General features: G+C 41.4%; 1 protein-coding gene across 1 annotated transcript; it reads right to left on the bottom strand.

The window, feature by feature from the left end:
- Window positions 1-15719: 15719 nt before the first annotated feature.
- LOC308188178 (potassium voltage-gated channel subfamily A member 5-like) lies at window positions 15720-18344 on the bottom strand. Its single transcript, XM_080576955.1, has one exon. The coding sequence runs from the start codon at window positions 18135-18137 to the stop codon at window positions 16230-16232; it is 1908 nt and encodes a 635-aa protein (XP_080433081.1). The 5' UTR covers window positions 18138-18344; the 3' UTR covers window positions 15720-16229.
- Between the last annotated feature and the right edge of the window lie 7173 nt (window positions 18345-25517).

Below are 25517 nucleotides of genomic sequence, written 5' to 3'. Positions count from 1 at the left end.
GTCTGATCAGGTGAGCATTTTATCAGTGTTTTTTAACAAATATCACAAGAAATCCATCACTACAATGACAACAAAATGCTGTAGTCTTTCTTAGCAATGGCAACAGATCAAACACCTTCTAATTCCCCCCCAAATTTTCCATATATGAACTGATGAAGTTTAAGTGCCCTGACTTTGGGATGATTCATAATTTCAACCCAAGATATTAAAAAAAAAAAAAAAAAAAAAAGGCTAAGAGCTCTGAGTTGGTAGTTACAATGAGTGAACCTTTTCCTCAAGCATAGCAAAACCTCCTACCAAAAGGGAACAGGAAATGACACTTTCTGGACTGAGACAAAGACTGAATGATAAGGAACAAACTTCAAGATGTACTTTCTGCCCTGCCTTCTTAGAAATCACATACTGTTAATACATGTGTATCTATATTTCCTTTTTAAAATCCCCAGTTGCTTCACTTCTTACAGCTCTCACAAGGAGAGGATGAGAGAAACAATACACCAAGGCTGTTAGCTACATTTCTTACAGCATTGTTGGAGGTGGTGAATGCAGAATCAGCGATGAACACAGTATAAGAATGTAAATAAAACAGATCAAAATGGCCAGGAGCAGAAGGGTGAAGCCTAGTGATTAGAGTGATAAACAAATTTGTAGATTCAACAGCAGAGTGCATATAACAACTATCCTACTAGATGTCACTAAATTGACAGTAATTCTGACCAGGTATACTTAACACTTTCATTTGAGTTTATGACCGTAAGACGTGTTGGCAGAAAGTGCGGCCACATGATCCTTAAAATTAAGGTATTAGTTTCCCATTCAGGAAATACATTCTCTGTCCTGCACCCTGGCACTATGTGATCTTGGGAAAGTAGTTCAGGGCCCAGTTATGCTTTTCAGGTCCCATTCTAAAAACAGCACAGTAATATTTCTTGCTTTTCTTACCATCTATTCTCGAAGCAGGCCATAAAGTCCTATCCCATAAAGAAAATGCCACCAGTGGAAGCAATACGTATGGATAGTTGGTTGGTAAGTAGGGAGGAATCAACAAACTCTCTGCATAGTACTTTATTCTTACAAAAGGAAATAGGATGAGCAGTTATTCAGTTCTGGGAAGTAAAGAAGCTGCAGCTAGCACTACTGCTGTGCATGGATGCTATGGGGCATGCAAACTAATCTACTTAAACTCAGCCTATTTAAAGTCTAATACTAAAGAGACAGCTTTCTTGTAAACTCTTTCCTGCATTCCTCCTAACCCTCCAAGCACTCCACTTCAATGCAGCAGAAAAGAACAAGAGTTTCGGTTTCAAAATTTTGTTTCCTCAACTTGTAAAACACCAGGTTGGCATGAGACAGACCATGACAAACCTGGCCCCAAACTCACTGAAATCAAGAGGGGTCTCTTGGTCTCCGTCTGCCTGTCTCTCTGTCTCTCAGCTACAACAGACTTCAGGAGAAGTTAGAAGTCTGAAAATTGTTCTGAATGAACTGCTAGAGGAATGGAAGGAGTCTGTCTAAATATGCTCTTATTTACCATATTACTAAGCACAACTCTGCTTCTTGCTGTAATTCTATAAATGGCATCTAATCAGTATTTGCTACACTTCAGAGAAATCTGTGAATACTTTTTTTTTTTTTAAATAGTGTATTTCATTCACTATGTCCTTCCTGTATTGATAGAGTAAGATTTTAGGAAAGCTAATGCAATAACTTTTCCCTAAGAAGAACAGTATTCATTTGGCTATATTTTCTTTGTGCACGCAGCTACCTTTACAAAAGTTTTAAAATATTTTTGTCTTTAAGGCTAGTGTCCTGCCAAATTTGCTTTAAAACAGCCAAGACATTCAAAAACTACTAATAAAAAACAAAAACACTGAGTGACTAAAAAAACTCTGCTTTCCTTGGAAACAATCAAATACTTTTACAGAATGAATCAGAATGGATCCAGCTCAGTTCAATATGCTGCCTTTTGTTATGCTGATTTCTGTGGTACTCCACACAGCAGTTGCAGAGAAGTCCTATCATATGTCAAAATAGCTGTACCTAAACTTTCTGCTCAGACCACCAGTAAGCCACAGTGTCCCTGTGTGGGGAGCCATCCACAACATAAAGCCAGCCCAGGGAGTCCTGCCAAGGACAGAATATGCACTCCACAACACATGGGCTGGTACGTGCAGCACCAGGCACAGCCACATCCGCTCGGCCTTGTCAACATGTGAACATAACATAAGGTAAACAGGAGAGAGATGACGAGACTGAGCATTCTGGGCTCTGGAGACTGCTGACTCTGCAAAATGTTCTCATGCTGGGAAAACAATGGTGCATGCTGCAAACAAGCATGCTACCACTCATCAGGGGAGAGCCAGCTGCACGGAATATGCCAAGCAGAGCGCAAGAAGAGCCGCTGATCCTGTTGAGCACTGACCCATGGGGCAATTCAGCAGATTCTGCTTCCCGCAGAAGGCAATACACAGCCAGTCAGCAGACTGGGCTAAGCACTGAGCTCAGCTGGAGCTGAGGCCCTGCCATTCACTGAGCACTATTTTGCCTCAGTAAAAAGCACCAGCTCCTGGCCCCAGGCTCCTGCTGAGATCCACACTCAACAGAGCCAGCAACACAGCGGGAGTCGCCAGCAGCCCTGGATATAGCCATAGCCAATCTGCTCTCAGCAAGCACTGATATTGCACCCTTAGGGTATGTCCCATGCTGGTTTAACCCATGTACAATCCCCTGTTCACTTAGGGTGGTCTGCTTCTCCTCGAGTAACGAGCAGCATTTGACCTGCACTCTGTGAAAGACTACTATTTGTTAATGAGACATTTGCTCTGTTGAGAACAGTTAAAATGAGCATGCTGCAAAGCCTACAAAAATTCACATTCATAGCACTACTAATCAACTGCAGTTATCCTGCAAATTCTGCCATCTCACTGTGAAATGAAAAGGCTGGATTCACTGCAAATCAGCTCAGCTCTACACTATTTTGTCCCAGTCACATCAGCACCAAACTAGAAGGAACAGCCATGGATCAGGAAGATTTGTCTGAACCACTTTGTTTGTTATCCTTGTATGTTAAACCTTGGAAAATCTTTTTTTTTTTTTTTTTTTTTTTTTTTTCCCCAGGATCTTTTGCTGTAGTTGTGCCTTCCTTTGAGAAAGATGCTAAATCGTCTGTTTATCATTTGGTCTGAAAGGCGAATAAGTATCTCCTAACAGAATCAGAATCTTCTGGAATTCCCTTCTACTCTTTTCTTAAATTGAGAAGGCACTCATTGCACACACCCGAATAGGTACTTCATGAGTAAGACTTCTTTTCTGTAAAGGTACCTGGCTCATGTTTCCTGTTCAACAGAGACTCTAAAACTTTACAGAATCAGCCATTGGCAGAACTCCCAGGATATTTTTCCATTTGCACATATTTCTAAAAATGTCAACGCCAGTCTAACCATTCTCATCTGGGAAGCCTGACATCAGATGTGCATTAGCCGAGGAAAAAAAAAAAAATCTAAAATGAAAACCCCTTCTTAAAAGGAAAACAAATTCGAAGTATGTTACACTGGCTCCTGTCTCTGAGTTCTATGCAAATAACAGGAGGAAATCTTACAGTGTGCATTTACTCCCATTATAATTCAATTAGAAAATCAGATAAAGAACCAGTATGGATTTCAGGGATAAAGAGTGGATGGTATATGAAATTAAGGACTGATTCTTGAATATTTGGGTTAATTACCCAACAGCAGAAAATAAATAAATAAATAAATAAATAAAAATCCCAGGCGGAGTTTTAAGAGACATGCTCTCTTTGCAGTCCTGGAATTAAAAGCAGACAGCTAGATAACACTACATCTAGCTGTGGGAGAGCTTCCCCAGGGAAGAAGCATTTTTGCATGAGCGTTTTGCTCCAGACATCAGTCTCCCATTACTGTCTCTTCCAAATGTGGACCCTTCACACACCTTCCCAGCATTACCTGCTGGGAAATACATATAGATGAGCAAGATGTGCTAGGCTGCTATTTGCAAGCTACGTTTGGACAATAATCAGTATTCTATCTCACACTTTCTTCTCCCCACAGCACATGTTCTCAGCATGCTATCACTGTAAGGGAGGTCTCTACTTTGTTTGGTCTGTCAAAACTCAAGGGAAAAAGGATATGACTGCAGACCTCAAGTCTATCTGAGTAGGACTCCTGGAACAGAACAAAAGTTCATTTCAGTATGGCTAATTCACAGTTACAGAGTGAACAGAGGGCCGGATGGAATCCTGAAATATTTTAAATATATGTCACTCTGCCCATGAACACTGCAATAATGACATCACAACTTCTCTCTCCAAGGTTAATTATTAGAAAAGCTCCTTCCCCTTACCAGCTCCCATAATGATTTTGATCACTTACCTCTAAGGTATGTTTGGTTTGAATTATACTTTTGACTTCGTGTTGTTGTTGTTTTTTAATGTCCATTTTAAGTATGTGTTCTGTCTCTAGGTATTGAATAATTCCTAAATATGATTATTCATTACTGAAACAGACCTTGAAGACTGATGCCCTGGGAAGTTTAATGAAACTTTCCAGGTGGTGGATCTAAGCATTCCAGACCCCAAGTTCTCATGGTTGCATAAGACATAAACCCCACACTAAGCCTGCCCACTCATTTGCTGGAGTAAACCCCCCTCCACAGCAGAAACTCTTCAGAATATTTGCTTAAATTGCCATCATCGGACAGGTCTCCAGTACTCAGAAGTCTTGTCCTGCCAATCCTCCTAGAAAGATGACAAATTCTGTCAAAAACAGAGACAGAGGACAAAACTGAGTCATTAGAAGAAAGACTATGTTCAGTGGAAGATCATAAGTCGTTCTGCCTACAAACACTAAAAAAATGAAATCCCATTGATACATTTACCTGCCCTTAGCACTTCATTCAGAGTGACTTGCTTCTTACCTATTTGTTGGGATGGCTGAGGTCATTAACATCTTAAATTATTGCAGTTATTGCTGTCATGATCTACAAATTACCACATCAGAAAAGATCTGAAGTTGAAGTTTACTTCTAGACATCACACTAACTTCTCAATCTGACTGAATGTAACTAATGTTCCAGTCCCTGGGGACCACAACAGAGCAAATGCTGACACACAGATTCTCCTTGAAGCTACAGGAGAATTCTAGTGGTGGTTCACTCTACCCCTGTGCTGGGTGCTCCATTGTTTTACAGTACTGGAAGCAGTAACAGTTACATGCACTTGTAATAGTTTTGCTTTCAGTATTACATGCAAAATCCTAATGCTTTGTAAGAAAAGCTTAGCAATGCTTTCAGACCAGTCTTCCTGCATGCACATTTTTCTGAGGCTATCTCACATGGATTTAGAGAAGTCAGAGACCTTTCAAAGCTAACAATGGTCAGAAAGTACTTACATATTTTGACCTATCACTAATCCCTGCTCAGTTTGCAATAAATTTAGGACCAAATTTAACTTTTTAGCATATATGAAAAGGAATATAAACCTAACCCACAGTGCAAACAGAGTGGACCAGGACAGAAGGATCTTCAGGAACAAGCTAGGCAAATGTCTGCAGATCACTTAGGTGAGGCTGACCATTTTGTTGGGAAGGAGATTGGCTTCAATGAGATCTCTGTAGGTCTCGTGCTGCCTGAATTTCTTTGCATGTAGCTAAAAGTGTCTCCCCACTCCCTTCCTCATTTTTAAAATTTCCTATTATTTTCCAATGCAGTCTGCCAGATAACAAGAACAGGTAATGTTCTTGGCCACCAGGGTCTTGATTGTACTACAGTTCCTAAGCAGAATTACAAGGTGCAGTGACTGACACACAATGGATAGCTTACAGCAGGATGGTGCAAACAGAAAAGTCAGTCACACAAAAAAGAAAGCAACAGTATCCTGCTCTCATTGTCAGATTCATGTGCTCTCCAGTTGCACTTAGGAAAGTGGGGGATTTTTGTAGTGACTTTTAGTATGTTTGCTTATACACAAGTTCAGGTGGAAGCAGAATTAGATGTGAACAGAACTCTGCAGAAATAATTCTGATCAATGAATAGAGATTGACTATCGTTTAAGGTTAGAAATTACCAACAGGCGGAATATGTAAAGCCTTTAAGATACTCCAAGAAATTTTCTGAAGGCACGATACCATGCAGTATCAAAGCGGGGTGTACTTCTCAGGCCCAAGTGTGAAACAGAAGCTATTTAATTGACAAACTGCACTTGTCAATTAAACAGTTTGAGGCAATGTTCCTGGGCAATTAATCACCTATACTGTTAAAAGCTTCTGGTCACACTGGCAAGTTTGTACAAAAAAGCTCTCTTCCAAATACTATCTAGGCACAATCTGGGAATTAGCACGGGCCAGGAATCGAATCCATTAGGCAATCTGCCTCTGGTCACCTTGTTATGGAGGGAAAGAGCACAGGCTGCTACATGCCACTTGGCCTCAGTGACAGAGAATGGTCCTGGGTGCATTTCATTTTCTAATATAGATGCAGTCAGGATGTCTATGAGAATTCATATCTCCTCCTCAGTGGAATATCCAGCTTCCGTACTAGAAAGAACCTACCCCATTTTCCACTAGCAGGAAGCAGTGCAAATTACATTTTGAGAGGCACAGTGTTTCAAAACCATCCAGAGTGTTTTCCCTCTCATGCTCAAAAATCCTACACTCCTCAGCCTCTGTTCTTTTATCAGTATGCATCACTGAGATCACTCTTACATCTCTTGGTATTCTTCTAGCATCTGTTTAAAATGGTTTCATTTTAGAATATCAGTCTGAAATTTTTGAGATGAAAAACAAAACAAAACAACAACAAAAGCAAAAACAACACACCAAACCCAACCAAGACAAGCTTGTGAGCATTCTTTTATGCAGTCAAGCAAATTCTGCATCAGACAGCAGTATTAACTATCAGAGAAAGGTAAAAAATAAAAATAAAAAATCCTAGCTTCTTATAAGTAACTTTTCCCCATTCTGTAATATTAATTAGCACCTTGGCAGTAGTTTACCTGTTCCAAGCACTGTACCTGAGTAACCTGTGTGTACCTGATAGTGCTCTTCTGTGCTTCATCAGTCGTGGGGATAGGACCACTAAAGAATCAAACAGTGCTCTTCTCCGTTCCAGAGGAATCTAGACTGAAATGCCTTGACTGCTACACTGAGAGGTTCAAGGCTTCTCTAAACATTCTACACACTGACATGAGAGCCACTATACTTAGTATCTTCACATAAGGTCATTTAGAGATACTGTGTGGGAAAAGTGGGCCCTGGGAATCTGACTGAAATTTTGATGTTTACTGGGATTTACTCCCCGAGGCCCCCAACAAGATGCCAGTATCTGCTTTGGATCCACAGTATGACATCCCTATAAATAGAGGTACCTGCATACTTTCTTTCAACACACTGAGTAGACTTTTAAAACATGATCCAAGGAGATACTGTGCAGGTATTTTGTTCAATAGCTGTAATCCAGAAGCACCTCTGGGAGCCACCATCCCTTTCTTAGGCAAACGTACTGGTATCCCAGCTATAGATCCCTTCTCTTCCCTATGTGTCTTATTTGGCTCAAGGAATCTTATTTTCTTCAAAACACAGTGGGTAAACTTTAACTGGAAGATATTACTTCTCAGAACTGTTTTCACCCTTCAGACCAATCATTTCTTAGCATCAATTCTCTTTCATGGCCAGAATTTCTAAGCATGTTAAAGATTATATTTCCTAATTAGAACATTCTGAGAATTAATTGTGTAATAATAAAATAATATCAACGTGGCATTATTTTTATTATTTTATATTACCGTAGTACTACCACAATAACCTTTCTTGTCTTTAAATAAGGCAGCATTGCCCTGAAAATTATAGTGCTTTCTGAACTAAGGAACTCATAAAATTTGCTCTGAAAATTAACACTAAAGCATTCCCTCAATTACACCCCCTCAGATTTTCAAATAATTTTAAACAACAGAAAAGAAATTCTAAGGATACACTGCTTAAATAATTCAAATCATGTTCAGCTTCCCACTCCCCCACTCCCCCCAGTTGCATGTATTTCTACTTACAACTATACAGAGAGAAGAGAGAAGAGCTAGAAGAGATTTAACTATGTTGAACTTTCTTGAGAGAATTCAGTATGGAGTATCTAATCTGTGTTAGAATCTAAACTAATCCCTAGCAACTCTGGAGGGAGCAAAGAAAACCCTGGCATGTATTTCCAGGGAGCTACCAAGTAGTAGGACACCACCAGTGAAGTGCTACCACACAACGAAGGAATTTCAGCCTTACTGACCTCTGCTCCCTGCATACACCTCAGATCTTTAGACAGAGGTGCTATCAATCTAGTATTTTTAAATTGTACTTCTTCCTCCAGTATCTTCACACAAACTGCAATCTTGCAAACTGCAATTTTTATTATGCAATTGTATTCTCATTAGCAGAGCTGCAAGGCTTCATTGTACTCTCCTCCTACATGACACAGACCACACAACCTCTGCTACCTGGACTTGGTTGAGGCCATGATCTGAAAGAGACTACATATGTCAACTTTTATCTCCAAATTGGCTTCCTTGTTAAATCTGAGGAGGATGGAATACTCCTGAGAGGAGTACTGTTATTGATTTCCATCAAAGGTGGTTTCTCTAGCAACATGTTTTCCTATGTCAACTTCAAACACAACTAACTCTAGCAACGTGTCCATCTCAAACTGAAGGGAGGCAGCTATGGAATTACCAGCAGTAATCACATCTACTATGCACAGCAGCAGGACAGCTCTGCCAGTTACTGCTTTGCAGTAATGACTGCTATCACTATCAAATGAACTGTAACAAAAGTGAAGGTAAGAATGCACAGTGAGGTATTAATCCAAAGGGTAAAGGCCAGGGTAATCTGAGAATGGAATAATCAACGTTGGAAGAGTGAGGGATCAATAGAAGGCAAAAACACAATCACTCCTATTTGTAGAAGCAATTCTTCATCTCGGGTCTTGGTTTTCTCAGTTAGTATCTGTGAAAATTGGGGAACCCTCTCTCTCAGTCATTACTCATGTGAGAATGATTGCAGTGGGTGACATAAATTATAGAGGATAAAACAACACCAAACATGAAAGAAAGGCAGTTATCTTTGGCTGCTTAAAGGCTTCCCACAAAATAGGAAATGACAGTATTTGTGGCATATTGTAGTTGAAACACAGAAATGAGATCATTCACTTCTCTCTCCAGCATGTCAGAGAAGTGTTACAATCTGCAGTGATTTCTTCGGAAACATCCTCCTGATGACAACCAACTTGACTGAATTACTAATAGAGACAACACTTTACAGATTACTTTTGGTAATTTCTAAATTCTATCTGGATAATTAATTCTGCAGTAACCCTACAGACTACCTGTGCTGGGAAGCCCATGCTGTAATGCCCTGTTGCCAGCTAGGAAGGTTATTAATTTTACTGTTAGACAAAGCCATTTCCAGAAATCATGTCACCTCAATGAAAATTCAAAGTAACATTGTTCCACTGGAAAAGGTAACCTTATTTTCATGTCAAATAAGGAGAAAATTACTGAAAACAAAGGATGTCACATCTATCTCTTCCCGAACAATCAGATCCACTTTTTTTTTTTTTGGGGGGGGGGGGGGAGAGATTCACCCAGGCATAAATGAAAACAAAATCCAGGTATATGTCCTTAGCACAAAATTTCTAAAGAAAGCCCTGAAGATGGGTATTCATCCAAAGTCCAAAAGTTAGGCTAGTTACCGATTGTGCCCTAGGAATGGGATTTTACAATGCAGAATGGGCAACTCATTACCGTTTTGGATTCACCACATTGGCAAAAAGACATGATTACTTTAAAGAGGCCACTTGAGTTATAAGTTCAAAGGAGAGTGGCCCATAGGCTACTACAAGCACAGAGTCAAGTGTCATGCATTACAACAGTCATGCATTTACAAAAGTTAAGTAGTGATGATGTTGTGGTGAGAATCTAGAGCTACAATCACTGGGTTCAATCCTTAGGTGTTTTCAATAAAGCTTATAAACATGCTCACTTTCAGTATTTATGGAGAGAGATGAGTGCTTTTCTTACACCAGCTGGTATTACTGAGAAAAGAAGAAAAAAAAAAATGCTTCCAGGTAAACAAGCTATCTTCAATGCATTAGTTAACAACAACTCTGGGTCTGCCTATGGTTTTGCGTTTTTAAGCCCTGGTAAAAATACAATACGGATACCTGGGAATCAAGAAATACCAAATAAGGACACTATATTATTAGATTACACAAGCAAGGAAGCACCACAATATTTAATGCTAATAGTGTATGCATGCTGTTATTTTTCTTTAAATAAGGTATTTTTCTTTGCAACTTCTAATTCCAATTAAATTTTTAGTCATATCATTACAAGCTTTACTTTTTTTTTGTATTCCAATTGCCATAAATATTCTTATTTCATATAACTAGCCATGATTTTAACGATATAATACCCATAGTTTTCACAATGTTTCATCATACAAATATGGGGGATATTCTAGCAAGTGGACCCAGAAGTAGTTACTGGAGAATTTTCATGTTTATTCCTAGTATAAGTTTACACAGTAACATCAGACAGCATGATCCAAGGTCAGTGAAGAGTATCTTAGGTCTCAAATTAAGGCAAGAGCAACAGAAATCCAGTAAGGTGACAAAAAGAACTGGGGAGTAGTTAGTGCATACAACAAGACAGTGAAAGAAAAACTTAGAAAAGCTACTTAGAAAAGCTACAAATACACAAAATGGCCTTGGGAGAATGACTTTGGAAGAATGATTTTGATGGGTATAATATTATAAGGATCTTTTCTATTTCATTTTAAAAATTTAACTAAGTTAGCTTACCAAAGGAGGTTAGTGAAGTTGATGATCACACAATGACAGCTGCACCAAAAGCAGGAATATTCTGTTAAAGTGTTATCTCAGTTTTCTTGTTGCTCCTCTATCCTGAACAGGTTCAATCTCAATATTAGTGAGATCTTTCCAACATGCTGACCACCATACAACATACTGACCCTATATTGGGCAAGTTGTAAGGACAAAGTCTTCAGTTAGGTCTACTGTTGCACACCACTAAATAGTCTCCCTGTTTTACCTCAGAACTAGCTTCGCTGACGTTTCGGAAGACAAAGGCTTTTTACTTATGTATTTTCTGTGAGAGAAAGTGCACTAGTATTTCCTTTGATACCTAATTTGAAGTGGATGGCAACACAAGGAGAAGCAAAGCTACTTCTGAGAGTGCTCAATGTGCTGTGACTCAACAGCCCTCATCACCACTACTACCATTGCAAGAACAGCCTCAGGGAGCGGTGTTTACAACAGGAGAAGCTGTGGAACAGTCAGTGGAAGTGCCATTTTCTATTTATATAGCCCAAATAAAAACGAAAGAGGGATTTGTTCATGCTGCCTCGTGGCCCCCTCCAGATGGGTCCCAGTGCACAGATGCTGGCATCCAGTTCTTGACTGTAGCGTCAGCAAGAGCCATGCAGGAAAGCAGAAAGGGGACCACAGAGTGAATCTCTCTCCTTCTTTTCTTCCCTCCCTCACTGCTGTTGGTGATCTCATGTTTCAGATGTCCCAGTCCAGCCAAGCCCACTTACATTTGTGCCTCTCCTAGCCCTCTCCCCCTGTGAAAAGCCTGGTCTTCCCTTCCACAGCCTTTTCTCTTACACTGTTTGCATGTATAAGATCATTGTGCTTTTGTTCATAAAGCACTGGGAGATGAATGATGTTATATAACAGTTGCTGTTTTATCATTTTTAGAATGACGGAAAAGTAAAATGGGAATATAGACTCCCCTTGGAGCCATGCTGAGCAACCTAAACTCATGTTAATGGTGACCCAGAATAATATTCAGTTCAACATCCCCAAAATGGAAGGGTAATGCATTTCAGTGCATATTGTCCTGCTCAAGATGAAAAGCCATTAATAGCTATGGCATACAGGCATGTGTAGCATTAGGTATCTTTTGTGACATAGCTTCTAGACAAAGGTTTACAAAAATGTGTTGTTTTCCTTTTATTTATTTATTTATTTTTAATGTTTACGATGATTTTTTATTTATTAAGGTCTGACATCTTGTGGCTTGTGATATTCTAGACAGATTTTATTCAGATTTCTTTCCATTCCAGGTCAGCTAACATAAAACCAGTAATGGTTTGACAGATTTCCTTCTTGAAATGTGCTTAGAATTGGCATGCACAGCCTATATTTTCTTCCTTCTTTCACACTTACATGAACTTTCTCAGATTTGGTTCTCTTTTTCCTCTCATTTTCTTTTGCATCATCAATTTGCATCAACATGTTACAAGGCTTCTGCACTGTTTGTATCCCAGGCACAGACAGATACATGGTGCCTACTGAACTCAGTGAAGGATCTTGACAACAAAATTAACTAGAGTGAGTGCAGGTTCTTGCAGCTGGAAAATGCAATCACAATCTTATCCAAGCCAAAGTGGTAATTCTTCATGAAAGCAGTCCTGGTACTCAGTTTGCAACTGATCATGTCAAGAGTACTGCTCTGATGAATAGCGGCTGCAGGGACAGGCATTCTTTTTGCAGTAAGAATCTGGTGTTCTGATTCAATGTCCTGCAGTATCACTTGTTTTCAGGCTCACAAACTGTACCAGGTACCTTAATATTTGCACTGAAGTCCAACAGAAACTAATGGCCATAAGGTTTCAGCAAGGTATGTAGTCATCTTTGAGTAACAATCTCCAAGATCAGTGCAACCATAATGCTTACTTATTAATGTTTCACTTAAATATGTACTTAAAGCTGAGCCCATAGTAAATGCTTTTCTGAGCTGTACTCTAACCATATTTCTGGTTGTATTACTCAGTGCCTGGCAGCAACCTCTCTCTTTAGAAAGCATATCCTTTACTGTCATATAAGCCAACAGAAATTATACATCCTTGTAAAGGTGTCAAAGCTGAGCTCAGACTGCACTTAACAACTATTTAGAAAGCTAAGCCACACTAATATTTTCAACTATATTTTGAGAATGTATTTTTGTTGTTGTTGTTGTTGGAAAGGTCTGTTGTTTTATTACGGAAAAACAAAGTATGTCCAAACTGAAGGTTGAAGAATGATTTGACAAGCCAGCATCCAACCTTGTGGAAAAATCAGGGTTTTTTGCTCTCACAGAGCTTGATCTTGATTAGGACAAATTCTACACTAAGTTATAGCAGCAATCCAGAACATGCTGGCTCCAGAGGGAAGTTAAAGGTTCCCAGCATCTTGCAAGACCAAGTCCTGTGATATCTCTACAAACACTAATTGAGGTTCAAGAAGCAGTCATGACAATGTAAGAGTTCAATGCCACTGAAGGGTGAGGATTTCACTCCTCCCTGCTTGCTCACTTCTCTGAACCACTGAGCTTCCCCCTCCTTCCTTGCACTGGCTTTGGCATTCACTTGCTTTCCAGCTCACTAATTTAACAGAAAACTATCTACTTTGGTGCTGTTGTTACTGCGCTGGATTTTCTGCCAGAACAGTGAGCTCAAGAGCTCCTGGAATAGGAGGCATCACTTGCACGTGTACTTGCACAAGGACAGAACCAGTTCATGGTAAGCAAAAAAAGGGCACAAAACGGGAGGAAGAAAAGTGATAAGGAAGGAGGGAAGCCAGGCCTTCCCTTTCTATTAGCAATGAGCTTTTAAGACTCAGTACCCATAGGCCTGATCTGCTTTCACCTACATCACTTTTACACCAGTGCTTCTCCACTAATTGCAATAATTTCTGTTACATACCACTTTCAGATTATTAATCTCCAAAAGCTCTAGCCACAAGCAGGGTTCCACTGTTAAACAAGGGACTGTATGTACACAAAGTCCCTGCACTGGCAAGCTGACAGTCTAATTCACCAGTGTGTGACTGGAAGAGCTAACTATAGAAGATAGTGGTCAGGAAAGTGAGGGTAGTCGTCAGGGGAAGACACCACCAAAATGTGATCCTGCAAAACTCAGTGAATTGTTTGGCACTTATTCAGGTGAGTTAGATGGATTTAATCACTGAAAGTCAATCAAAATACTTCCCTGAATGAAAAAGCTTCACTCTAAGTCCATCAATGATCTAGATCGTAGCAATTGCAACAGGCAATTATACCATTTCTTTGTTCCATTTTAGATTCAACCTCATCAAAGGGCTAATTCTGCACCTCACATTGATGCAAAAAAACCCTCACTAAAGCACAGAGCTGCCCAAATCTGGAACACACCTGGACTGGGCACTTTGTTAGTCTAGTGCAAATAGCTTCTCAGCATATTACAACATAATTGTCCATCTAAATAAACAAGCAAAGCACCTAAGAAACCAACACCTACAATCAATGTGAAAGAGCCAGTTCTCTGTTTTCAGATTCGACCTCCTCCCCATTTCCCTTCCCCCTCCCCATATTTTGGTTTTGGGCTGAGATTTATGTAACAGTTCTGCACACTAAACATGAAAAATTCTACTTGCTTGGCACTCATCATGACTGTTTTACTGAATAGGACAGAAAATGTCATTCATTTGGCCATTATCATTAAATGGACAAGGTAAGGGACAAGTAAGCACCATTTGTGTCTGGGCTGAAAATGTTAAAGCACTGTTTAGCGAGGCTGATTTAAATTTACTGCAGTGCATATATCTGAGGTACTTACATAAACCACAATCCCAACTTAATATTTATTTAAGTGATAGAAAAAAAATGATAAAAACAAACCTTGAGTGTTGACAATCAAGACTCCTTTCTGCTAGTCTTCCAGTATCACTGTACTTGGTAAAGGCATGACATATCCTTCAGCAATACCACAGGAGATTGAGGGGAAGAGATGTCCTTTGCAGGGAAAATAGTAACACAGCACCTTGATTTAAAGAAGCAACTTTGTATCAGTCTTCACTAGTAAGTGGTACGGTGCTGTGTTATCAGGATGAAGATAATTTCTCATTCATCTTTCAACAACATCTTAACTGCAATATCCACAGCATTGAAAAGGTTTTGTTTGGAAATAAAGGAAAACAAGGATGTGTTTTGGTGAAAGGTGATGCTTTCCATCTGAATCCGAGGTATATGCCACGCAATGGTTATTTCAGTACTGTGGCAAGACATATTAGATTCTTTAAGTGCCATCCATTTCCAGTCTATGATAATTAAAAACAGTGAACTATGTACACAAATGGTACGGATACATCAAGGTTACTGATACATGTGCCAATGCAATCTGGAGTGTAGAATAAAGGAGTAGTTTTGCAGATACTGCACTCATATTCTACCTTCATGTTACATCTATCCACTCCCTGCTGTTTTTGATCTGTTGTGCACTTGGATCAAATCTAGTAACAGCAGACAGTATTACTTTTCTTTTGGTCTCAAAAAGATAATGAAAGTATAAAACTGTAAAACTAAATAATAATAATAATAATAATAATAATAATAAAGCTGCACATCCTTTTTTTTTTCTGAGGGGACAGAAAGCACGGGATCTAATATTAGAAATTCTGAAACAGTAAGGTAATTAATAAAATTATTTATAAAGAAGTATATCTACAATATTTAATAATTTAAGGCTCATAAGAAACTAATATATCATTGACAATAAAAATTTTCTGCTATTGGGTTAAGAGCACCAAATTCACTTCACATACTAGACAAACAGATCTGTATTGATCACAAGTGGAAAACTCTGAAAGTGCTGATCTGCTAATGTCCCTAGTGCTTTAATGAAGTCGTATTTCACAGGAATAAGAAAACCCTTTTCACCCATAAATACAGATATACAGATATAAAATATATTGGAATAATTTCAGTTTGAAACTACAGTACAAAAAAACCCTCATCCTTCCCCCACCCCAAAATCCATTCATTCTCCACACACACATCCTCCAAATCTTTAATACTAAACTTGGAGCAACTGAATTGCTTACAAATGACCCATTTAAAACCGAACACTATTTGCTAAAATAAGTTTCTACAAATTAGATTTTGCACTTTCATAATTTACCAGCTCCTGCATCATGGAGCATAGCTTATTCTTAGTCTATTTTAAAAATAGGTGACCCTTTGTGTCATGGAAAAAGAACACAAAAACATGTATTCCTGAAGGACTGCTCAGGACAGTGATCAATTTATAAAATATAGCCTGATTAAAAAAACTAACTGGTATGAAAATAATAGGAATAGTAGTAAGTTTCCGACAGCAGCAAATCCTTGTGCATCTCTAAGCTCTAATTTTCTCCTTTCTTTACAGATCTGTTTCCCTATTGGTGTCCAGACAGAGAGCATAGAGGGATTTTCTGAGATCTACATTACTTTTAGCTTTGATATTGGTTTTTTCTAAAGAGCTGGTGCCATTGTTGAACCCCTCACTGTTTTCCAAGTGCACAACAGATTTGTTCAGAGAGTTTTTACTGGATCTTCTCTTTGCATCTCCCCCCGTTGTGCTGCCCTGAGCACTACTGTGCTCTTCTTTGAGAATAGCTTGCTCTTCATGATCAGTCTCTCGGTGGTAGAAGTAGTTGAAGTTGGACACAATGACAGGGACAGGCAGGGCAATGGTGAGCACACCTGCAATGGCACACAAAGAGCCCACAATCTTGCCCCCCACGGTGACAGGTCGCATATCCCCATAGCCAACAGTGGTCATGGTCACCACAGCCCACCAGAAAGCATCGGGTATGCTGGAGAAATGAGACTCAGGATCATCAGCCTCAGCAAAATAGACAGCACTGGAGAAGAGGATCACCCCGATGAAGAGGAAGAAGATGAGGAGTCCAAGCTCTCTCATACTGGCTTTCAAAGTCTGTCCCAAGATCTGTAGCCCCTTGGAGTGCCTGGAGAGCTTGAAGATCCTAAAGACTCTGACCAGGCGGATGACTCTGAGGATGGCTAAGGACATGGCTTGCTGCTGGCCCCCACCCCCATTGCTACTGCTAGCCCCAGGCTGCTGCTGCTCATGGGCCAGCTCCGTGCCCAGGGTGATGAAGTAGGGGATGATGGCCACGATGTCGATGATGTTCATGATGTTGCGGGAGAACTCGGGTTTGCTGGGGCAGGCAAAGAAGCGTACGAGGAGCTCAAAGGTGAACCAGATCACACAGGTGGTCTCAATGATGAAGAAGGGGTCTGAGAGGCTGCTGGGTGGCTGCATGGGTAGGGGGTCCCCGGTCGTGCCATTCAAACCTCCGCTTTGTGGGGGCAAGGGCACAGGCATCTCCCTCTCATCCCTGAATTCGGGCAGGGTCTCCAGGCAGAATGTGATGATGGAGATGAGGATCACCAGCACGGAGACAATGGCAATGGCCCGGGCCGAGCTGGAGCTCTCGGGGTACTCAAAGATGAGCCAGACCTGGCGCTGGAACTCGTTGCGAGGCAGAGGCTTCTCCTCCTCCTTGATGAAGCCCTCGTCCTCCCGGAAGCGCTCCATGGCCTCATCGCCCAGCTGGTAGAAACGGATCTCGTCGGCAAAGACATCGATGGAGACATTGACGGGCCGGCGGAGCTTGCCCCCGGACTGGTAGAAGTAGAGGATCCCATCGAAGCTGGGCCGGTTGCGGTCGAAGAAGTACTCATTGCGGAGTGGGTCGAAGTACCGCATGCGCTTATCCGGGTCTCCCAGCAGCGTGTCGGGGAACTGGTTGAGGGTGCCCAGCTGGGTCTCAAAGCGCAGCCCGGAGATGTTGATCAGCACCCGCTGGTGGTGCAGGGCGCCCCGGCTCGCCGCTGCCACCGCCTCCTCCTCCTCCTCACCCGCCGCCGCCATGGCCATGCCCCGCCGGTGGCCCCCTTCCTCGGGGGGTCCCATCTCGTGTTGCGGTGCCGGTTGGGGTACCGGTTGTGGTATCAGTTGGGGTGCCCGTTGGGACGTCGGTTGAGGTGCCGGTTGGGGTGCCGGTTGGGGCGGTTGGGGCGGCGGCGCCCTCCTGTTGAGGCTGCCCGCCCTGCCGCTGCGGGGGCCCGGCGGTGCCCCCTCCTTGCCGTCGTTCAGCCGCGGCGCGGCGGCGGCGGAGCCCGCGATGTGGAGCAGGTCGCTCCGTCGCCGAGCCCGCCCGCTGCCGCTGCAGCCGCCGCCGCCGCCGCCGGTCGCGACATCCTCGCCGCCCGCGATAGCCGTGGCGCCGCCGTTCTCCAGAGTCACCAGCGCGATCTCCATGGGCAGCGGCGGCGGGAGGCGGGCATGCTGCGGTCGCCGCCGCCGGCCACCTCCGGGCGGCCCCCTCCTCGCAGCGCCGAGCGGCCCGGGGGAGCCGCCCGGGGACCCGGATATGAAGGGGAGATCACCGCGATCGCCTGACGTCAACGAGGATCCCTTCTCCTCCGCGCATCCCCCTCCATCCTCCGGGCTGCCGCGTCCCCGGCCCGCCCCGCCCCGCCGCCCCCGCAGCCCCCCGACCCTGCAGCTGGGTTTACCGTGCGGCCCCCACGCGTAGATGACTTGCCAAAGGGGCTGCGAGCAGGGGGGGCTCCGGCTGTCCGACCCCGCTCCACCCATCAGGAAAATCATAACCGAAAGCCCCGGGGATTCCCAGTGTGTGCCCCCCCCCCCCCCGTCCCCCCCCCCCGCCCGTCCGCTCCTCCAGCGCATTGAGAACAAAGAAAGGGATTGGGGATGCTTTGCTTTGTTTTGCTTTGCTCCCCAGCCTCCCTCTCTCCCTCACCATGCAGCTCCAAAGGGTGTTTCTAAAGCCAGCGGAAAACAATGTTAGTAATTGCAGTCTGGGACCATGCTTTCCCCGTGATGCATCCTTAAACCCACATCCAAGGCTGATACGTTTCAATAGACGCACATTTTATTAGGGAAAATGAATTGAAGCAGCTTTATATGATATGACGACTTCAATTACAGTTCAGTAATACAATCAATGCTAAGATCTTATTTTCTCTGTTCAAACTGCGAGTTTATCTATTCTATGCAAGGTCTACCGGAAAATATTCTAAATATGTACACAAATAGTGTAGGATTAAAACGTATACATATAGTCTTCTAGAGTTTCTGGGTTTCTGACAACACCAAGCGTAGGAAATATTAAGTGAAAAAACACTTTGCCTGTCAGGTGGTATCACTGCAGAGACATTTTTATTGAATCCTTGTGGTAGTACTCGTAGATCCATCAAACACTTTATCTAGATTCACTGGGATTAATGGGTTTTCACTTAATTTAAGCCATTACCTCTGTATATGAAATATGCCCAAAGATATTAGAAACCACACCAAAATAGAAAACCAGGATTAATTCGAATGGTTATTGTAAGTGATAATTTGTCTATGACATGGTTGTGTTCTGTAACGCACCTCTGAGATCTGAGCACAGAATCACTGTCCTATTATGCCATTGTGTAGGTGAAGTAAAGGACCTCTTTACTCACATGAGTAATTCCTAGAAGCAAAATTACAGATATGTTTTCTAGAGCAGCCCTTTGAAAATAATGGGCCTTTGATTTATAGGAATGTATCAGACTGCTAAAGTGTATTATAATATCCTTTGGAACTGGCAAACTCTGCAATAAATACAGGCACACCTGTGCACCCTGACAAATAACAGCTGACCTGTTATCATTGCATATCAGGGATGATAATTGAAGGAAGGTCTTGCACGCTGGAAACTAGTCTGCTTTTCCAGCTATGTCAGCTCCTCTAATGCAAGATATTCCCCCTCCAAACCTTGCCTCGGGACTAATCTTTTATTTAAAGAGGAAACATCCCTAGACAAGTTCACATAGATCTCCCAGAGGCAATGTCAATTGGAATTAATAAATTGCACCCCAGGAGCTGCAGTGCCTGGCCATCACAGCAAACACCTTTGGATTCTTCTCAGTGAATATGTCTCTATCACAGAGCCAAATCACAGGCATCCACAGACACTTGGCTGCGCTTTCTTCTGCACAATAATATTATCAGTAACACAACAAAAACCAGGTGACTTGACAGCACCTGTGCTTGTTCCCTCAACTCTATAGGTTTTTCATCCAGTGTGCTGTTCCTGCATGTGTTCAAACGTACACACCTGCCCTCTCTCCATCTGCAAAACCCCCTCTCAGGGAACTCACCCCACAAGGGTGATATTTAGCCTTTGCGTGCAACCACCTTCAGTTTACATGACCTGTCATTGCATGAGACCGGTGTCTGCAGGCTCCCACAACCAAACCAACCACCTAGAGGGACATATGTATGCTAACCCTCTCCCACACTTTCAAGCATCGCTCATAGAAACCCACATCCATTCTCAGTCCTGTTCCCACATTTCACCTCCCACTCCTAGAGATACTTTCAAAAATTCCCCTATCTTCAGTGCTGTGGCAGACAGCCTTTTGAGGAATTCAGCCTAGGAGAGATGACTCTGTGGGCAGAAAAAAAGGGCTGCTTCTTGCTGCTTCTCAGACTGATGTATCCATTCTCCCATTCCTTCATCAACAAGAGGGAGCTACACTTCAATGATGCCTGGGAGAGATTACGCTGAATTATGCTACCCTGATTAAAGACCAAGTTTCTAGCCCTTTTCAATGTTGTGTTGCAGTGTTCACATCCTGAATTTGCAAGCAGATGGGATTATGCTGAAGTGCTAAGAAAAAGACAGACTTGCTCACTTTCATCTTACTGAAAGCCTTACTGAAAACCTGATGAAGAAAATGTACATTAATAATTGATATAGCAGGAAAACACAGCTGCTCTGTTTAGTTTAAGTAGAATATATCTACATTCTTTGCAGCGCTAACAATTCTGACAATTTAGGATGCTATCTGTATATGTGGATGCAAGGGAAGAGGGGAGGAAAGGGTGAAGAGAAAGTGGGAGGATAATGTTAAAGGGGAAGAAACATCTACTCCAAGCAACAAATTTCAAAGGACAATGCTAAATAAGCATTCCTAATTTTCTGAGTGTGATGAAATGACTACAAACACTTTCTTGAATAGCAGCCCAAACAGCAGAAAGCAAAAATATAGAGAGAAAATATGACACAAGACTAGTAGGACATACCAAGTGCTGTGCTACTGATGTTATAACCAGGTATTCTCTGACAAAGAATTTACTTCTCTCTATACTAGTGAGTTAACAAAAAAAATATTTTTTTACCCTAAACACATGCACATGTGCAGTCAGTCCCATACATTCCAGCACATCCACACCCAAACTTACCATTCCATGAAGTTCCCACTGCCCCTCAGTTCTCCTAATCCAGTCATGATACCTGTTGTCATCCCCTCTAAATGAGGTGATGCTAGTGTTGCTTCCCCCCCCCCCATCTAGTCTGTGATTCTTCCAAGATTCCCTGCTTTACCAGCTAGTTCCTATGCGAGGCACACACAAGCTTTGCAGAAGAAATTCTGTCAAAAATAGAGATTTTCCATCTTCTCCCTAAAGGTGAGATTCCCAGCACCCCCTTACCAACGTCTCCATGGGGATAAAAGAAGAACCTTATAATTTTGCCCTGCACAGCACCCTGCAAGGGACCTGAATTACACATAACTATGCTCCGACCTGTTTAATCATGTGCACCACACATGAGATGTCTGTAATTTCTTTACCTCATCAGCTTGGCCTGCATATGATGTATATTCATGCTAGCTCTGGCCTTTCCCTCCTCTGAGATACAGAGATAGATGCAGCTGGCTGACCCAAGTTGTCATGGGCTGATGAGCAGCACCCATGCTATTATGCAGCAGGAGTAGCTTCTGGGAGCTGTTGTTCAGTAGGATGCTCATACACTGCAGGATGGTGCCTTCCTGAGAAATGAATGACCTGTCCTATGTGGGGGTTTTACATGTAGAGAGATCAGAAATGGAGGCAGTCTGCAGATGCTGCATTCATCTACCCATATGCAGACACACATGTGCTGTACATGTTCTGGCATACTTGGCTGGGGACACCTTGGAGACATCCTGCCCTTTCACACACACTCCCTCCTGGGCCAACTCTATTACCGACAGCAGCTGTGGAGCAGCAGCATCCCAAAAATTAAAATACAATCCTGAGATGTGGATACACATCCACCAGCCTCCACAGGCTTGATCTGCCCACAGCCCCACCCTTCAGTGGTGGTGGAACTAGGCATGTGAGCTTCGACACATTTTGTGGGGACAGGGATCCCACAAATGCACCTCGTGGGACAACATGGGCAACTCCACTTTTTTATCTCCATGCATTGACTAAATAACATTCCCATCATGTCATATGGTGAGGAGGCCATCCAAAGCAGAGAAGAAAATGAAAGGGTTAAAGGCAAATCTGAGCCTCCTCCACTTGGTTAATTCCCCAGCAGCCTGATCCTCTGTTGTGATGATTCAGGCCAGAGAGAGAGCGTGTGACAGAGAGACTGCCACAGTCCCCAAGGGAGACCCCAGAGAAAAGACTCTTATTTCCTGTTCAGGAGGATTAAGTACAAGGCCATTGACAAATCACACTAAACATCTGGATGCGAGCACTTCATCTATCAAGGGCTAATCCATGAAGTTATTCATTAATGAATTCAACAGATTCACACTCTTCTATATATAGTATCAGCTGATTTTTTTTTTAATGTTTAGCTTGGAGGTGTCTTATATCTGTATCAACAGATTTTTATTTATTGCACAAAGCAATCTAAGGCATCCTGCTTTTGCTTAATTGATTGGTTAGAGTAATTCTGCTTTTTTTTTTTTTTTAAATATACACTGACATATTTTCTGATAGCATCCAAAAATACTCCAATAGTTAAAACCCAATCACGTTCCAGACTTTTATATGGTTATGCAATTTTAAACATAAATTCTTCTGGAAACTTTCCATCACACACTGATGGAAAAAACATTAAATAGTAATTGATTTTCTTTCTTTTTTTTTTTTTTGTATTTTGTTTTGATTAAAATTAGAATCCCTCTCATTTATCTCCCAAGAGAAAGTAAGCACTGAGTAAGTGATCTGGTTAATTTGAAAGTAATTTTATCAAAACATCCATAATTTACATTGACTTGAACAGTAGGAAAGATGTTGAGCACTACCACATATCAGGCTTATTCGTTTAAACAGACTACTTACATTATGCTTTACATCTTGCGAGTGCAAACTGCTCCAAGGAGGTATAATGACCCACATTTTACAAGGGAGATGCCTGCACACAACTGTGCCCTTGAAAGTCATCCATTGAGCTTGAATATCACTCGAGTCTGCTCACACCAAAACAACACCATGTAGCTGAGTGCATTGTTTTTCACACAGCTGTGCCATCTTGTTTCCAGCGAAGTCTGCAGGCTTTGTTATTGATATTGGTGGGATCAGCATTTGGCCCAAAGGTTTGTATAAATCCAGCTGCAACAGGATATTTCCAATTCAGCCTCTAAGTGTTGGACTCTGCCAGACAGTACGAATCATCCAAACTTGCAATTTGTAATTTCCAGCCCTTGTGACTTGCAGTGCATTACTGTGATGTAATCTTTAACTCTAGGGACTTAGCTTAGAGGGGAAATCTCATTCTGTGCCTTTATTCTCTTTTAAATTCCAGAAGCATGTACCTGTACTCTCAGCTTTTTGCTTTTGTCACAAAAGCAAGTGGACAGTACCAACTCAGATATCCCAATTTAAAATAGAAGAATGAAGACAAAGGAATGCAATCTAAAAGAGGAAAGAATCATGACCTGAAGAGCCAGGAGGTTATACCTATGAAACTTTATCTTCCCTGTTAAAGCAAGTAGTCTCACAAGTGAATTTTGTTTGTGTTGATGCTTTTGCAATAGTTGTGCTCTACATAAACATCCATTTAAGTATGCAAAGCAGGATGTTTCTGGGCAAACCTAATCCTTCCTTATCACCCAAATGAAAATAACTTCATTTTCATCCTACGCCCACTGAAATCACACTGACAAAATGTTCCTACCATTTCAGAAGTGCAAGATCAGGCCACTCACCCAGGCTAAGGAAGAAGGACAGGTATGGATAGATCAGAGGTTACATGTCTAGGACAAACAGTTACAGCCATGTGTGTTAGGTGCTCGGTCACTTACTACAAGCTACCAGGTGGCAGATTCATTCCTTTGCATTTTATCATTAACTATGCAGCCAGTCACAGTCTAGAATCCATTGCAGTAAGCTCTGACGTACACAAATTAATCTGCATGCACTGCTTAAGACAACAACAATAAAAAGTTATATGGTTTTTTTTTCATTTTTTTTAAGGAGTAGATTTGCAAAAGCGTTGAGTAATCTTATCCAAATTTCCATCTAATTTCTACTTTCTAAGCAGTCATGAATTATTAATGAATCAAAGAATAACAAAATATTTTATGCCAACTCTGGAATAAAATTATTAGTGATGCCCTTGAAATTAGCAACCTTTGAAATCAGAACCGTTAGCCCTTGAAATCTGAGAAAGCTTATGGGAGAGGAAAATCAGCTCAAGATCTGTTCATGATCCCTCACATATAGGAAAAAGAGCTAAATTCATTAGATTTGTTTGTAAGCATGGATAATATATCCAGCTGCAGGAAGAGTTATGCTCTACCATGAAACTATGGGGCCAAATATACTGCCGGACACAGACATAAGTGAATCGCTAAGTGGATAAAAACAATAAAAGAGCTTTACTTGCACCAGTCTTCAGTGCTGGAGAGGCCTCTTGGGAAACCTTGACCGTGAATACAGTATGTTAGATACACAGCAGGTTTATTTTTCCTGCTTCACCAAACAAAGAGAAGAACCGGGGACTCACCCAGAGGTTTATCATTTAAAGCTTTAACAACAGTTGCATTATAGTATGAAAAAGCAGCATAATTCATATAACAAGTAGCAGAGAGAAATATTTGGCAGGAAGAACAACTAACACACAGATTGAAATAAGGCCTGATTTGCTTTTCATATTCACCAATGAAAATCAGAATACTCAAATCAATGGAATTACATTTATAATGTATCATTGTGGTAATACCATAGAATCATTGTGTGTGAAGAAGGAGGACAAGGAATGGAAGAATACTAATTTATATTATAAATGTGAATGTAGCAGCTAAGGGAAAAGTCTGGCATATGCACACACATATCAGTGATGAACAAGTAGCATTTATTTTGGATAGCCAGTAAGTTCCAAATCAATGTAAAATGTGAGGGTTTTTTTTTGTATGCACCCATGTAAGCAGTAGATTACCCCCCTGGACTTTTCCATAAAAGATAGACCTTTTTATATTTGATGTGAATTTGGCTTTAAGAACTTTGCATTTCAACTGTGGAAAAAAAAAAACACTATTTTTAAATCACTATTTTTAATCAAAAAAGTAGAATGGAATAAATAAATACAACTTTATAGTTTAAAAACTGAATTTTAGATTTTCAAGACCAAATTTTTAAAATTACTTAACTGTCTATAGATGAATGGAAGTGCCAAACTCTAGTTCTAATTGATTTAGGAGCAAAAAAGCAGCCAACAAGTGAATCAATAAAGTCACTGGAGCTATGCAGCTTTGCACTAGCCAGTGAGTTGACTTCATAAATTTTGTATTAATACTCATACAATTTGGTAGTGAAAGTTAATGCTTAAGGTGGTGGAAAACTTTTCATATTTGATAAGAG

The sequence above is a fragment of the Anser brachyrhynchus genome (assembly GCF_964034855.1).
Source record: "Anser brachyrhynchus genome assembly, chromosome: 1".
NCBI classification, from domain to species: domain Eukaryota; kingdom Metazoa; phylum Chordata; class Aves; order Anseriformes; family Anatidae; genus Anser; species Anser brachyrhynchus.
This window is presented reverse-complemented; position numbering and strand designations above follow the sequence as displayed.

What these genes read in the sequence shown, in the direction of transcription:
- LOC308188178 (XM_080576955.1), bottom strand. Translation starts at nt 18,137, where the DNA reads ATGGAGATCGCGCTGGTGACTCTGGAGAACGGCGGCGCCACGGCTATC.